The 17,006-nt window shown below is 43.6% G+C and overlaps 1 protein-coding gene across 4 annotated transcripts in view; it reads right to left on the bottom strand.

Annotated features, from left to right (window-relative positions):
- Positions 1–17,006, bottom strand: part of ATP10B (ATPase phospholipid transporting 10B (putative)) — a 275,470-nt gene that overhangs the window by 59,802 nt on the left and 198,662 nt on the right. For 3 of the 4 annotated variants that reach the window (XM_054556179.2, XM_054556180.2, XM_054556181.2), the window contains 5 exons: positions 15,880–15,986; positions 12,218–12,349; positions 7,970–8,097; positions 6,129–6,381; positions 3,927–4,165 (listed from right to left, as the gene is read on the bottom strand). In XM_054556179.2, the coding sequence (XP_054412154.2) occupies positions 3,927–4,165; positions 6,129–6,381; positions 7,970–8,097; positions 12,218–12,349; positions 15,880–15,986 (859 nt within the window). Of the gene's footprint in view, positions 1–3,926; positions 4,166–5,919; positions 6,382–7,969; positions 8,098–12,217; positions 12,350–15,879; positions 15,987–17,006 lie in introns of those variants that run through there. The other variant, XM_054556182.2, reaches the window with a different exon arrangement.

Below are 17,006 nucleotides of genomic sequence, written 5' to 3' on the forward strand. Positions count from 1 at the left end.
TATCAGTTCCCGCCTCTTGTGAACAGTGTCACTGAGGCTGGGTCCCCCCACCCCGATTTGAGATACTGGGGGACAAGGGGAGTACAGATAGGCTTCACTGCTTCCTGCCCTGTGTGATCACATCACTTCCAGAAAGATTCTGTGTACTTGGCTAATTAAATCAGGACTCTTATCTAACCTTACAGTGGGAGTGTGTGTATGTGGGCTGTCCCACCGATTTGGAGCAGACTGGGAGTGCTGCATAAATCTCTTCCAAAGAAAGAAAGGCAGACCAAGATTAGTGAAAGGAGGCAGAGGTCCAATGACACCTCCTTCGCTCCTCTCTGTTGCATTCTCTTCGGAAGGGTGGGGTGGCGGGGGGGATGTCCACAAAGGAAAGCAGTGTGGAAGTTTGGAGGAGCCTAACTGGCCCCAATACAAATTTTATGATTAGGAAGATATTCTTTGGTCTGATGGCACTGAAAAACATTCTGCAAGTGGCATTTTTAAACAAAGACTCTCTGCTGAAATCTTGGCTGCTTACAGACAAGGAGAAAAAAACCCATTTCATTTTCCATCTGCCAGTACTATTAAACATTGGCTTGGGACTCAACTCACCATTTTTATAAGTATATTACCCCCACCTTAAAGCCACAGATTTTATTGCAGGCAATTAGGTGACAATCACTGATGGTTTCTTGGTTTTTTGTAGTAAAAGAGAAAAAAAAACACATCTTCTGTTGTTGCTGTTTTTATTGATTGTTATTTTTGATTTAGAGCAAAGGGCCAAGGAAACCAACAACTGGCTTCTTTAGAAGGTGGTAGAATGCTCCCTGGGGGTTTCAGAGGCAAATTTTGACTGAGTTCACTAAGGGAAGGTAAAGAACTGGTGGTTCCAAGAGATGATCAGAACAGATTGGGTGCCAGATGGGCAGGTGCAGGAAGGCACAGAAGGCAGGTGGAAGGGGACAAGTGCAGAGAGTCTGTCAGGAGTGGGTGGGGGTGGGCACCGAGACAGCCACCTGGGGCTGCCGCAGGAGCTCTCTAGGGACGACTTCAAGGATCTGACACCAGCTAGAGGTATTTGATGGGTTAGCACAAGAGTCCTTAAAGGCTGCATACTTCACTCCCTTCAGCAAATGCCTCCCAGGCTGTAGAAAGTGCCAATTTGAGCCAAGTGAAGACTTTCCTGGTGGGGTGATGGCCTGCTTATGGAGGGTCCCCATCTTGGCTGCTCCTTAGAATCATCAGAAATTAAAATATAAGTGCTCAGGACTCACCCTAGACCAAATACGCCAGGATCTCAGGGGAGAGAGTTCAACAGTTGTATTTTATGGAAACCCCATTTTCTCTTTATGACATCAGATATGTGAACATTTGTTCAAGGCAGACAGCTTCCCTTTAGAAAGCTGTCTTTCCCTTTAGAAAGATCTTTCCCTTTAGAAAGATCATTTAAAATTTCCATTAGGTATCTGTCTGGAACACACAATTTTAAGAATTAAATCCTCAAAATAAACTCATCATCCAGAACAATTATCTTCATTTCAACAATGGGTAGGTTGAGGCTTCCATTGCAGTAAGCCCACCAAAGTCACAGAGTTAGTACATGGGGTAGCTGAGATGAAAACCTGACACATTAGACTCCACATGTGCCTAATTCATAGCTGGAAGTTAGCCTGCAGGTCAGCAAAACATGTTATTTGATCTTTAGAACAGCCTGGTGAGAATTGTAAGTAAAGTATTTTCAGGTGGTGAAAGAGACATAGAAGGAGGTTTAATATGTTGCTTAAGGTTACCCAGCAAGCCAGTAGCAGAACTCAAACCAGAACCTCCATTTCCTAACTCTTAGCCGAGTGCCCTTCCTCAAAAACTACTCAAAAATACAATTGCTCCACTAACCCCAGATTTCTAAGTGACCTGATTACATAAGAGTATACTTAGCGGTTCATAAAAAGAACATATCACCATCTTCCCTTCACCAGGCAACAAGAATTGGAACTTAACTCATGTGTCAATTTCCTTACTGCTCCTGAATGAACTTAGTCAGAACTTGCCTTTGGGACTGCCAGCCAGGGCAGGATGATATCTAGGATCTGGAGATAGCTCTGGGGTTAGTGTGTCCCTCTCACTGACCATCAGCTAAAAGCCCTGCATCCAAGATTTACTGCCTGGTCCAGGGACGCAGTTTTTCTGGGCTGCTGAGACTTGTCAGACTGAACAAGGGGCAGTGAATTGATGTGACCCAACTGAGATCCACAAAGGAAGCTTCCTTTTTCTCCCCCTCATTTTCTGGGGGAGACATACTCAGGCATGTGGGATGCCTGTGGTATCTAGAACTGGAAGGTGCCAATGACACATAGAATCTGTGCCTAATGAGAATTCACTAAGGTCATTTTACAAATATTTAAGAAAAGGACTCGGGGAAGTGCATTACATTTATGGGGGCAAAATTAAGAAGGATGTAGCAATATGCACACCTTGTTGTTATCTCATTTGGGAAAATCAAACAGGAAAAAAAAAAAACCACGAAAATCTTCCTGAAGACATCTATGATCATTTCACTTGTGTATTCATGAAGGTCATATGTCTTAACACACTGTTCTTGTCTTATCCTTGCTAATGTTGCATTTCTGTGCATCACAATAACCTGAGAGGGAACTCAACTTTGTCCTCACCCAAAGTTAGATGAGTAATGACCCAGAACACAGGCTCACAGTGTTTCTTCTTTGTCACAGTCAGAAAACACAGTCCTTGGTTATGAATACTAAGTAGCAATATGGAAAATGTTTTTGATATCGAGCTAAAGAAAATCCCAGCATCTACAATTGATATATACCATGATTACAAAAAATGTTAAATATAAGTAGTTATGTGTGTGTGTATTCATGGGGGAAATAAAATACTGGGAAAAAATTGGCCAAAAGGATCATTTTTATAATCTAATTTTCTAATAAAGGGATGGTAGCCCCTTAGGTCCCATCTGTTAGTATGTACCTCTTGTTCAAGATTGCTGGCGCTCCCTGTGGCCTCTTGTGCAAGTGCAGAGATTCCAGATGACGTGTTTTTATGTTCCCTGGAGAAAGAGTGTGTGCAAAGGAAAGAGGAATAGGACAGTGGGCAGAAGCCCTGGTCTTGCCTTGACTTCTAAGAATGCTGTGTAATCTCTGGGGAGAAACTTGGTTTTCTTTGCTTGCTACCTGGATGTTTGCTGATGGCTGTCCTAGTGGATCAAATGTGAAAGGACCATACGCAGAAAGCCCCAGACCAAAGCCACAAACAGCAATGCCCATAAAGGCTGAAGGGAATTAGTTAAGGGAATGAAATGGGCTGGGTAATCTTGACATAGATATTATTTGCCTCATAACTATTTAAAACTTATTTTTGATCACCAAAAAGTATATTCTTCCATTTTTCTTCAAACACATACACCTTACAGGCTTATCCGTTGTTTTTCTCCCTTACAGAAACATAAGCGTAACAAATATTTCTAATTTCTCCTAACTGTATAATTTTAAAAACATGCATAATGAGTATGCAGTTGCCTCCACCTCAGTGACGGGATACATAGAGAAGGTGGGTGGGGGGCTGTGATGAGCTGAAGATGGCATGCCCAGTCTAAGAGTTAGGGACCTCTCAACCCAAGCCAATTGTTGCCATGAGGAAATGCTGGCTTAGTGTGGAGAATTTTTATAATTCAATTTTTAAAAGAGAAGCAAAAAAATCTATATGCTTACATAAAATCTCTGATTTCTAAACATTGAACATTTCTAATGAACAAGAATTGTCTATGCCAACAAAACACATGTGTGGACTATGTACAAAACCAAGAGCACCATTTTGAAAGCTCTTCAGGGTTTGTACAATTTTTTCTTTTTCACATTCCAGAGCACCCTCCCATCTCTTCCCACAGAACACTTACAGTTCAAAGGGGAAAGTCAGGGACTTACTATGGAGCTGCTGAAGGCCACAGGAGGCTGTGAGTTTTCGCGGTGCCCCATAGACCTTTGCCGGTAGTGGCCCTGGATGGGTACCCGGGCACTCTGGCTCCTCCTCAGAGGCTGAGCACCTTTTTGGCTTCTCATAGTTGCTGGATCCTGGGCCCATCTAGCCGGGAAGGACAGGCATTGGTATTGGGTCCACTCTTCACCATCTGAGTCTAGCTCCTTTGGGGTCTCCAGTCGCTTAGCTGCAAGAAAGGAGTCCTGTTATTGCACTAGTACCTTGGCTGGACCATGTTGGGGAAAGCCTAGACTTTGGGGTGGGGTAAGAGTATGGGAAGGGCCTATGCTACTCTGAAAAATTGGCATCTGGGCTACCAAGACTGGAGAAAGAAGGGTAAAACTAAGTCCCATAGATTCAAACTCTACTGGACTACCTACTAGTTATGTGACTTTGAGCTTTGACATAACTTGTCACTTTATCTCCTTAGAGTTTTTTTTTTTTTTTTTTTTTTTAGGTTTCTAACTCATAGGGATATTTTGAAGATTTAATGAAACAATGTGTTAAAATAACTAGCATACTCTAAGTACTGGTAATGTGGCTCTTATCATTATTACAAAGAGACCAGAAGCTCCCATGTAAATGGTCCGCTATCACCATGGCAAAGGGGATAGAGCCGCTTATAATATTCTCTCCACCTTTCTCTTTCTCCATCCCTCACACTCAAAAGAATGAATACTGCTCTCTTAAGAATTTCTTTTCTTCAAAAAGTGGGTGAAGGATATGAACAGACACTTCTCAAAAGAAGACATTTATGCAGCCAACAAACATATGAAAAAAAGCTCATCATTACTGGTCATTAGAGAAATGCAAATCAAAACTACAATGAGATAACATCTCACACCAGTGAGAATAGTGATCATTAAAATGTCAGGACACAACAGATGCTGGAGAGGATGTGGAGAAATAGGAATGCTTTTACACTGTTGGTGGGAGTGTAAATTAGTTCAACCATTGTGGAAGACAAAGATTCCTCAAGGATCTAGAACCAGAAATACCATTTGACCAGCAATCCCATTACTGGGTATATACTCGAAGGATTATAAATCATTCTACTATAAAGACACATGCACATGTAAGTTTATTGCAGCACTGTTCACAATAACAAAGACTTGGAACCAACCCCAGTGCCCATCAACGATAGACTGGATAAAGAAAATGTGGCACATATACACCATGGAATACTATGCAGCCATAAAAAAGATGAGTTGATGTCCTTTGCAGGGACATGGATGAACTGGAAACCATCAGCAAACTAACACAAGAACAGAAAACCAAACGCTGCATGTTCTCACTCATAAGTGGGAATTGAACAATGAGAACACATGGACATGGAGGGGAACATCACACACTGGAGCCCATCGGGGGGTTGGGGGCTAGGGGAGGGATAGCATTAGGAGAAATACCTAAGGTAGATAATGGGTTGGTGGGTGCTGCAAACCACCATGACACGTGTATACCTATGTAACAAACCTGCACGTTCTGCACATGTATCCCAGAACTTAAAGTATTGAAAAAAAAATTTCTTTTCTTAGAAAGTGTTTGTGTGTTGTGGGTGGGGGGACGAAGTTGGGCAGATGATGGCTGAAGGAATCAGGTCAGTTTTATGAGTCATATTCAGTCCATGCAAGGTAACAGTCCAGGCATTTTATAGCCCTATCTCCTAAATCAGAACTTTGCCTCAGTGACAAGCTAAGAGATCTGTTAGAATAGAAGGCATCTTCTGGATGTGTTAAATCTGACCGTGCACCTAGACACAGACCTGCCCTGACATGTCAGGTAAGGTGGCCTAAGAAATTCCCAAGCCTTGGTTGTGTGACTGGCACACAATTGGGAAATGTCTCCAATCCATTGCTGACAGATAAAAAACTCGTCTCATAAAGTGCTTTGTCTGGCACCAGACAAAGATCAACTGAAGGGGAACCACATATGGGATAACTTCTAACCTTTGTAAACAAATGAAAGTTTATAAGTAATTGGAACAGCCCTGATCTGTGACAAGGAAGACCACAAGGATATAGGAAGCAACTTGTGGAAATGCCACACAGCCTCTAAGAGAGCCAGGAGAATGTCTTTTATCTCCTCGTTTCTTAGGAGAGCAGGGTATTTCCTTTTAGAAAGAGGGATGGAGCCCTTGGGAGCTCTCATACCATTTTCTTGGTGAGAATACTCGCTGCCCATGATGGTGCAACGTCGGAACACCATCTTGTTCTCTGTCAGGGTCCCCGTCTTATCGGAGAAGATGTACTGGATCTGGCCCAAGTCCTCCGTGATGTTGAGGGCTCGACATTGAATGGATAAATCGGTCTCTTCATCATACAGGTCAAGGTCATTGCTCAAGAAGAACACTTGCCCAAGCTTCACCAGCTCAATGGAGACATACAAAGAGATGGGGATCAGCACCTGAAAAGAGATGAGTTTCTACCATTCAGAAACCAGGCAGGTTCCCTCCCTTGGGATCCTCATTAGCAGGTAGCAAAGGCATTTAATGGAAAGTTCAGGTCAGCTCACAGGACAGACTCTCTCTGTGAAATTAACGGTCAATGACCTCATGCATCCCTTGGAATTCTTAGGGGAATCTGAAAAACAGATATGTCTTCTTTGACCAGGGATGTCTGGTCACCAATGGTTGTCTGTGACTGAGCTGGGAGGGAGTGAGGGAGACTTAGCATCTCTGTTTAGAGTCCCTTGACTCCCTTCAGAACTCTGTGCCACCAACGGCTGCTGCCCACTTTTATAGGTATTCAGACCTATTGTTAATTTCTCCCCACTGATTCAATACCTCGTATTTATCAAGTGCTTGCTGTGCATTTGATGCTGTTCTAAGTCCTGGAAATGGGAGTTAACAGAACATAATTCCTGGCTTTGAAGAACTTGCCTTCCAGTGACAAAGAACAGACAAATAAATATATACGAGTGGTGGTAAGTTGCATGAGGAAGAATAAAGAAAAGTAAAGAGGGTAGACTGATGGCTGGGTGGGATGCTTGTAAACCATGACCTTTGAACGGAGATATGAGGAAGCCAGGGTGTGAGTTGTGAGGTTATCTGGGGGAGGAGTGTTCTGAGCGGAGGAGAAAGCCAGGCACAGGCCTAGCAGTGGGGGTGGCGTTTGGGGAGTAACAGGGAGCAGGCCTTGCAGGTGAGTGAGGAGTGGGAGAGGGCTAGGAGGGGAGGTCAGGGAGGGAGTCAGGGTCCAGATCACTTAGGGCTTCATCAGCCACAGTAAGGACTTTGGACTCCACTTTGAGTGGATATGAAACCATAAGAGGATTCTGTACATAGGACGGGTATGATTTAATTTGCATTTAAAAAAGATTACTCTGCAAGATGAATGGAAAATATTCACCAATAAGAGGGCAATGAAACATCCTCCAATACTACAAGAAATGGTAGATGGAGCTCCACAAAAGGAAAACTACAACTTCCCTCATCTTTTCATTGATTGTATTTTCTTAGAGACACGAAGGTTTTACAATTCATCTCTTTATCAATTACTGTCTCACATTTTGTAGGTGCTCTCTTTTTTCTTCTGTCCTATATTGGGCCAGTTCTGTTCTTTTCCTTCTCAATGTATCAAATGTTAAAACACCAACTCGTGGTTTCTCTCTCTCAATGTTGGGACAGAGAGTTCTCTGTAGCTCACTGTGCTACTTTATCTTCTTTTGTTCCTAGATCATTCAAGTTTTATCTGTTCTGGCAAAGGGACAGGCACATATGGGTCACTGCTGTCATCTTAAATAGAAAAGCTAATAAATATTTCCCTCCAGCTATTATCTGGGGGCAGAGTCCCCTCCACAAGGCAGGGCTGGGTCCTTAAATCACCCAAAATATGAATACTTTCAAAGATGCACAAGAAAGCGATGACCATCTCCTCATCTCAATCCAGTGTGTACTTTCTAGTGGCCAGCGCTGCTTTTTCTTTATTTTACAAAGTTGTAGGAGTTTTGGCCACATATCTTATTGGGCCCCTAGTTAGGGAGGGCTTCCTACCTGGAGCAGGATGATCATTGTGAGGAACATGTAGAAGCCCCCAAGGGCACTGGGAAGGAAGCTGCCATCGGCATCTGGCACATCGAAGGGAGGGTGTTCTTCAAAGGTCCCACTCCAGATGCTGTGACCTGAGAGGAGGCAAAACCAGGAATGAAGCTGAATCTCTACTAAGTCCTAAAGTTGGTCAATTATACCAGCCCTTGACACATTCCTAGAAATGGGTGTGCTTTGGAGGACCCCTCCTTCTTTCATACAATGTAGCTCTGTGTGTGTGTGTGTGTGTGTGTGTGTGTGTGTGTTTGTGTATGTGTATGTGTTCATGTTGCTCTAAAGTGGTTCTTCGTATACATTTCAATCCCTTGATAGGCATTAAGTTTGTTTTACAAGAGGAGATTGGCATGAGGATTACTTATGTTTTGATTAAGTCTTGTTAAATAGGGACTGGAAAGAGAGAAAGAAATACTTGTTCTTTTTTGTTCTGTGGCCCACACTTTTGTGCATGGGTGGGGAGCCTAGTCTCTCCCTTCTTATCCCATCTAATGCCCATCTACCCATCCATTCTGCCATTAATCCATTTTTCTATCCATTTATCTATCCATTCATCCATCCATCCATCCATCCACCTACCCATCTACTCACCCGTCTATCCACCCATCCATCAATCCTTCCATCCACCCACCCATATACCCACCCTTCCTTCCTTCCATTTATCCATCCATCCTTCCATTCATCCATTTTTCTATAGATTCATCTATTCATTCATCCATCCACCCATCTACTCACCCATCTATCCATCTATCAATCCCTCCATCCACTCACCCATCCATCCATCCATCCATCCATCCATCCATCCATCCATCCATCCATCCATCCATCCCTCTTTCTATCCATTCACCCATCCATCCACCCATCTACTCACCCATCTATCCATCCATCCATCCATCCACCCATCCATCTATCTGTCCATCCATTCATCCTTCTATTCATCAATTTTTCTATCCATTCATCTATCTATTCATCCATCTACCCACCCATCTACCCATCCATCCATCCATATACTCCATATACTCACCCATTTATCCATCCATCCATCCACCCTCCCACCCACCCACCTACTTACCCATCCATCCATTTATCCATCCATCCATTCATCCATCCATCCATCTCTGTTTACCCATTCATCCCTCCCTCTGTCTGACATTGATTAATTCAAGAAGTTAGTACTAATTCTTGTCATTGTGGAGTTTGCTTCCAAATTAGGGAGCCAGGCATAAAAGGACAAATCACATACAGTATGAGAGGTGCAATAGCAGAGCCTAGAATGCTGTGACAGCCCATAGCAACAGCACCAGGTACAGACTGAACTCTGTTTCCTTATCTGCAAAGGAGATAACAACACGCATTATCTGAGGATTATGTAAGGTGAAGGGCATCAAGCACCTGTTATAGAGCTCACTAAATCTCAGTGTTCTTGTCTGTTAAATAGTAATAATACCTTCCCTATAGAGTTATTGTGAAAATAGAATGATCTAATGTTTAAAATGCTCTCAGCTCCAAGAAGTACAGAGAATAAAAGGCATAGAGGATGTTGCAATGCCCAAAGATGCTTCCTTGCCCAGGAGTTTGGGCAAAATGCCATCATACCTAACAGAAGAAAGGAAACTTACAGACATGAAGCTATTTATGTGAAGGTACTATTATAAAGCAGATGACTAAGGACAAAACACATGGCACAGACTAAGGGCCACTGGCCTTTAAGGGAATAAGACGAGTACGGGAAAAGCCCGAGAAGGCTGAATGGACGAGGAGGACTTGAGGGGGTCCTGGAGCCCTAGCAGGTGTTGGATGGTCAGGAAGGCCAGGACAGAGTATTCTGGTGAGGAAAGAAGAAACACCACCTTTACAAAATCAAAGTAAACATGTGGTCAAGAACAGTGGAATGGTGCTCATTTGAGAGCTTTCATCTTCTGTAGGGCTATGTTTTAATTAGGCATCAACAGAGTCCTGTGTATGAGTTTTTAACTCAGAATAGAATTCTGACCCTCCTCATGAACTTTCTTCATTTCTTTATTGTTTTGGGGAATCTGCCAAGCAGATTCTGTTTTGCCTGTGCCTTATCTTGTCCTGTGGCCTTTTAATCCTTAACTTTCTTTTTCTGGAGACACAGTGAGATGATCTCAAATGTCTTTTTCACGCTGATATGTCCTCAAGCAGAAGCAACAGTTCCTGCAGCATCTTGGGGACACAGGTGGCCAAATGGGCTGGGGAAAGGGTGGGATCGGGGACAATGGCTTTCTTGTTTCCCTGCTTTCCCTCCCCCAGGTGCTCTCCTTACAGCTGTGAGCCAGCCTCAAGAGGAGTGCTATTAGACACACCTGGGAACTCCAGGCTACCCACAAGACTCAATCCTATCGTCATCACTGTAGTGGCACACAAAGTCTCTCTGAGCCCCTATGAAGCTCTCAGCCTTTCAGACACCATCTTTCTAACAACAGCAATGGCTACGATTTCTGACTAATGCAAGTAAACAGCAAACACCACTGCTGCTCATTGGTTTCGGGTCTGCATTTTTCTGGACTGAGGACATGAGTTTTTCTCTTGATTGTCCCTGGTTCTTTTTGGGATCTCCTTTAGCATCCTGAGAATCATTTTTAGAATAAGGCCATAGACAGTGGGGAGTCTTGGCCCTTCTATCTACACTCTGAGGATCAACTTAAAGGGCTCCAGATCACTCCTGTCTCCACCTCTCATGGTGCTTCTCACTCAGCTCGGACCACAGGCTGGCTCTGCTTTGGTCTCCATTCTTGGCCTTACTCTTGCCACATCCAACAGCCAACTGCTCCTCTGCACAAAATCATTTTCCTTCCTGCCTTTTTGCTTTGTGATTTTCCTGGGGCTAAGAGTGGCCTCTCTCTTTCTGCTCACAGCTGCCTGCCACGTCCAGCCCCTACACTTGGCTCTGCCATCCTCCTCCTCTGGCAAATGTTTACTCCACTTGAGAATCAGCTCTAGCAGCTACCTCTTCAAGAAGACTTTCCTCATTGCTGTTCCCAGAATACCTGTGGTAGGGTGAATAGTACCCCCTCTCCCCCCAGGATATATCCTAATCCTTAGGGTCCTGTGAATACGCTATCTTATATGGCAAAAGGGCTTTGCAGATAGGATTAGGTCATAGATCTTGAGATGGGAAGAGTATCTGGATTATGAAGGTGGGCCCAATGATGTAATCACAAGTATCTTGTAAAAGGCAGGGAGAGCTACTGCTGCAGATGAGGAGAGGGAAATGTAGGCAGAGATTGGGGTGGTGCACTCTGAAGACTGAGGAAGGAACCACAGACTAAGGACTATAGGCAGCCACTAGAAACTGAAAAAGACAAGGAATAGATCTTTCCCTCAGAGCCTCCAGGAGGAACCAGAACTGCCGATGCCCTGACTTTAACCCAGTGGTCCACAACCTTTTTGGTATCGGTGGCTGGTTTTGTGGAAAACAATTTTTCCACAGTCAGTGGGGAGGGGGAGATGGTTTTAGGGATTTCAGGATGATTCAAGTGCATTATATTTACAGTGCACTTTATTTCTATTATTGCATTGTAATATATAATGAAATAATTATACAACCTACCATAGTGGAATCAGTGGGAGCCCTGAGCTTATTTTTTTGCAACTATATGGTCCCATCTAGGGGTAATGGGAGACAGTAACAGATCATCAAGCATTAGATTCTCATAAGAAGCACACAACCTAGATCCCTTGTATGTGCAGTTCCCAATAGGTTTTGCACTGTGAGAATCTGATGCCACCACTGATCTGACAGGAGGTACTGGTCCTTGGCCCAGGGGTTTGGGACTCCTGCCTTAACCTACTGAAATTGATTTTGAACTTCTGATCTCCAGAGCTGTAACAGAATAAATTTGTGTTGTTCTAAATAACTGTATGTTTATGTTTTACAGCAGCAATGGGAACCAAATACAGTCTTATTCATCTCGTTTTCCTTCCATGCTACGAGAGTGCCTGTGTTCAGTAAACACTTCTTGACCAAATAAATATCAGATGATATTCTGAATAGTTACAGAGCACATACTACTTTTAGGAGATTTTCTCTTGCATTTTCATTTCATTGGCATCCTGTTAAAGTAGGCAGGGTAGGCTTTACATTTTATTAGCCCTACTTTATAAATGAGGAAGCTGAAGAAACTTGCCCAAATAAATCGATTACTGTGTCCTTGTTCTTTCTAGAACATCCCATACCTACAGCTCCAATAAGGCACATGAGGATGAGGATCCCAATGCAGAAGAAGATGTCTATGTTCATGCGCCGCTCAATCTTGCTGCGTTTGTACCGGGGCCCACTGTTGTTCAGCATGGCTTTTGTCTCATGGCCTTTGAGAGAAAATGAGGAAATCAGTCCCTTAGTTCCTGTTTGCCTATGTCTTACACCATTCCCTCAGCTCTTCTCACAGAAGCTTAAGATAAAAGAGAGGCTTCACTCTTTAACCTGAACTTGCCCTGCCTCAGAAGGTTGCTGAGAACAGCTGTAGGGGCCTCACATAATTTACCAGCAGGTACTCAGTGAGCATCCCCTTCATGCATGCCAGACACTGTGGTGGGCACTGAGAGAGCTCCCATGCACAGGCTATGCCCTGCACAACTCTAGAGCATAGCCCTCATTCTGTAGTTGCCAAAGATTTATAAGTTTATTGTGGATAGAGTTCTGGCAAATGATAGTAAGCTGTCTTAAAGAAGGGCTGTCTTTTCCTGATTTGCACAAAGGTTCTGTTCCACTTGTTATGGGCTAGCAGTGGGATACAACGGCAAGACATAGGGTTCACATTCTAGTGAAGATATACAAGAAGACAGAAGGGATAATTATCATTATTAATAAGTCCTGTGAAATAAATAATACACAGTAAACAAAAGGCCAAGGTGGAAAAGAGGTGGTGTTGGAGAGCCTGCTCAGGGAAAGCTGCTCCAAGGAGATGACATTGAAGGGAGGCCTGAAGGGAAAGCAGAGTTGGCAGCAGAGTTTTAGGCTGGGGAACTGTATATGCAAAAGCCCTGTGGTAGGACAGTGCCTGGGACCAGTAGTTTCCCTACTTGTTTCTTTGGTCATGCCTAAGTTGTTGGTGTTGCCTGAGCAAGAGTAGTAGGGACCAAAGGTCCCCACCCCAGCACTAACCCTGGGCAGCTCCACACCTATGTTGAAGTTTTGCATACAATTTTGGTTAAAGAAAGGATGACAAAGTTTGAAAACTACCAATCTCACCTAGTCACCTTCTTCCCCAGTAGGGGAAGCTGAGGGCTAGAGGGTAAAAAGGATCTGCCCAAAGTGAAAGAATAAGTCAATGTCAGAGTCACGTTGTGAACCCAAGATTCAGATTGCCAGTGTAGTTCTCCTTTCACCAACCTCTGGGACCCAAGGTCACACACTAAGAGCTAAAAGTCAAACTGAGACTTTGTCTTTAGACAGAGTCTCTCCTTTGGGGCTGCTGAATGTTAACTACAGTGCCATACTCCTCAGCAGTCAAATGAAAAACACATCAGTCACGTATTTTCTGTGCGAAATTAAAGAAAACCAATATATCAGCTCCAGAAGCAAACGGCTTTAATGCTGTCTAGCTGGTTGCCTTGTGGTTTTAAAGTAGCAACAAAACAGTAGGAGCGAAAAAACTCTAGGCTTTTAAAATTAGACTCAAGTTGCTGCAGTTGTGAGCAGGGGTTCCAGCAGCACTCCTGGGCCTGTAGCCTTTCTGCCTGCCTCTCAGCCTCACTCCATTCAGGGATCCTGGGACTATCCCCTTCACCCACCTGATCCTTGCCTTCTGAGACCCCTCTGTTCTTTTGGAAAGAGTTGGGTTCAAGGGGAGGAAGTATGGGACAGTGGATAAGAGTGTGGGCTCTAGAGTCAGAGCTCAGCTCTGTGGATACTTGACCTTGGGTTGCAAAGAGTTCAACTCAGGAGGCATGTGACCTTGGGTGAGTGAACCTCTTTGTACTTCAGTTCCTCATCTGAAAAATGGGAGATGATTGTGGTGTATGAAGTGGGAAAATAAATCAATACACACAAAGTACTAAATTAGTTTCTGGTAAGTTGGGACTCAATGTTTGCTGTGAGGAGCACACACTTCTACATTGGACCTCTTTCTTCTGTAAATCTCACCTTGGCCTTTTTGGGCCTTTGACTCTGAGGCCCTGTTTTACCCATTGATAATGTCAAGGGTGAAATGAGAATTCTGGACCATTGCTCTCAACCAGGAGTGATTTTACTCCCCAGAGGACATTTGGCAACGTCTTGAGAAATTTGGGGTTATCTCACTTGGTGGGGGGTGCTAATGCATCTTGTGGGTAGAGGCCAGAGATGCTGCTAGATACCCTACAGGACAGCTCCCGTCACAAAGAATAATATGGACCAAAATGTCAATGGTGCTAAAGGTGAGAACCCCAGCTCTAGATAATAATGCTGAAAACAACTGATATCTTTTCTTTCTCATATTTTTGAGGGCCTGACATATTCCAACTGTCATATTAGGCCCTTTTCACAGATAATCTCATTTGAATCTTATAAAGCTACAAGGTAGAAATTATTAGTCCCTCTTGCATTGAAAGTTCAATCATCTTGTTCAGGAACATGCAGAATATGAATGGATTTTACCCGTAGGCAGCCCGACTAGCTGGAGCCATAGTTAACATTCCATATCTGCCACCTTATATACCACTCCCATCACCTACTCAAGGTTTCTTCTTTATTTCTGTTCAGGCAGAGAAGCAAAGCTCTAAATCTATGTGATTATGATTACTATTTTCTTTTTTGGTAGAGTGGAGATTGCTGGAGAGTTCATTTTTAATAGGTTTACCAGATGGTGTTGAACTCCATTGCTAAAGATCTTTGAAATAAGTCATCTGAACTGACAAATAAAATCCCCCTCTCCCAAATTAGGGAAAGCTAGCTAAATTGTGACATTATGTTTAAAAAGACCTGTTTTTCTTTGACAATCCCAAAGAGTAAATCTTATGGTAGATGGATATTTAAATGCTCTTCTATGTCCATCAGAATTGGGGTTCTATGGAGACCAAACCAAACAAAAAAGCAATAAGTAAACTATTCCAAAGTGTCCCAGTGAATGGAAGACTCAGAAGAAAACACATTCTGGAGTTTTCCAGCGAAGGTAGATGCTCCGGAGAGACCATGTTTCCTCTGTTGTGGCCGAAGTCTTCGGGTGTTCATGTAACAACAGGTGCATTGCGTACCTATGAGCACTGGTGTTAAGTACTAGAGATACAGCAGCCCCAAGATTGCCCTCCAAGACTTTAGATTTCATTGTGAGAAGTGCTACTATTATCTTTTTTCATTGGAAAGCAGGATCAAAGTAGGAAGGAGAGATAGGCCACCATATCTGGAGCCATAAAATAAACAAAGGTAATAGTAAAAACATAACTGCAAAAACAACTAAAACCCACTAAACCCTCTCTTTGCTATAGGCAGTGCTGGATGCTTTTCATGTGCTGAGTAATTTGATCCTTATAAACACTCTATGAGGCAGATACAAATATTCTCCCCACTGTACAAATGAGGAAATTGAGGCTCCAAAGGGGAAGTTGTTAAGTTTGGTGAGGTTATTCCACAGGCTTAAGAAGTTACACTTCATTCTGGCTTTAGTTAGTAGCACAAAACCGCTGGGATGATTGAGTGTGAATCCCTTTCCCTGTCTTGTGCAGATGGGTGATATTAACTCGGAATCTCATTATGTCTCCTGTAGAGTGAGTGAAGTGCTATGATTCCCAGCCTCCGTTTGCTTAGCTGAGAAATGGGAAGTTACTGTGAACCGTGGTTGGTTCCCATTGACTGAAGATGGATTTGGAGGGGGAAGGATAAAGGAAAATTCAGACAAAAGAAACTACCCAGAGACAATGACCTGCATAGATGACAATGCCAACAGCCATCTCGGTGTTTCTGATGGTGCAGCCTCGAAGCAGAAGACTCTCACAGCCAAAGCCAGTCCTGGTCTGGTCAGGATGCTCCCTGGGGATGATGAATAAAAGACAGGGGGTGATTTGGTGGCCTCTCCATGCTGTCACTGGGTAGTGTCACAGAACTAGAAGTGGTGAGTGAACATGATCCCTCTCCTCCCTGTTTTTTCAGAAGAGTGAGCGTAGCTCAGAATCTAATCTCCTTCATGTTCAAGGGCAGATCTCTTTATTGCTCCTAGGAGGCCTGAGTGGGAGCTAGACCATTAGAAGGGAATTGTCCACCCTGAGAAAACTGTCCCATTTACCAACATAAAAGGCAGAACTCTGGTGAAAAAGCCTTGGCTTCAATTCTCATATTCAAAATGTTTTTATGCAGGTTGCAGCAAAGAAGTCAGCCAAAACCCACCAAAACCAAGATGGTGATGAGAGTGACCTCTGGTTGTCCTCACTGCTACACTCCCACCAGAGCCATGACAGTTTACAGGTGCCATGGCAACATCAGGAAGTTACCCTATATGGTCTAAAAAGGGGAGAAACCCTCAGCTCTGGGAATTATCCATGCCTGTCCCAGGAAACTCATGAATAATCCACCCTTTGTTTGGCATATAATCAAGAAACACCCATAAAAATGGGCAACCAGTAGGGCCGGGTGCAGTGGCTCAAGTCTGTAATCTCAGCACTTTGGGAGGCTGAGGCAGGTGGATCATAAGGTCAGGAGTTCAAGACCAGCCTGGCCAACATGGTGAAACTCCGTCTCTACTAAAAATACAAAAAATTAGTCAGGCATGGTGGCAGGTGCCTGTAATCCCAGCTACTTGGAAGGCCGAGGCAGGAGAATCGCTTGAACCCAGGAGGCGGAGGTTGCCGTGAGCCGAGATTGCGCCTTTGCACTCCAGCATGGGCTACGGGGCAAGACTCCATCTTAAAAAAAAAAAAAAAAGGGCAAGGGGCTGGTCTGCTATGGAGTAACCCTTCTTTTATCCCTTTCTTAATAAACTTCCTGTCACTCTAAAAAACAAACAAACAAACAAACAAACAAAATTGTTTTAGGGGCAAAGTGCAAGGGAACTGG

The sequence above is a fragment of the Pongo abelii genome, chromosome 4 (assembly GCF_028885655.2).
Source record: "Pongo abelii isolate AG06213 chromosome 4, NHGRI_mPonAbe1-v2.0_pri, whole genome shotgun sequence".
Classification (NCBI taxonomy): domain Eukaryota; kingdom Metazoa; phylum Chordata; class Mammalia; order Primates; family Hominidae; genus Pongo; species Pongo abelii.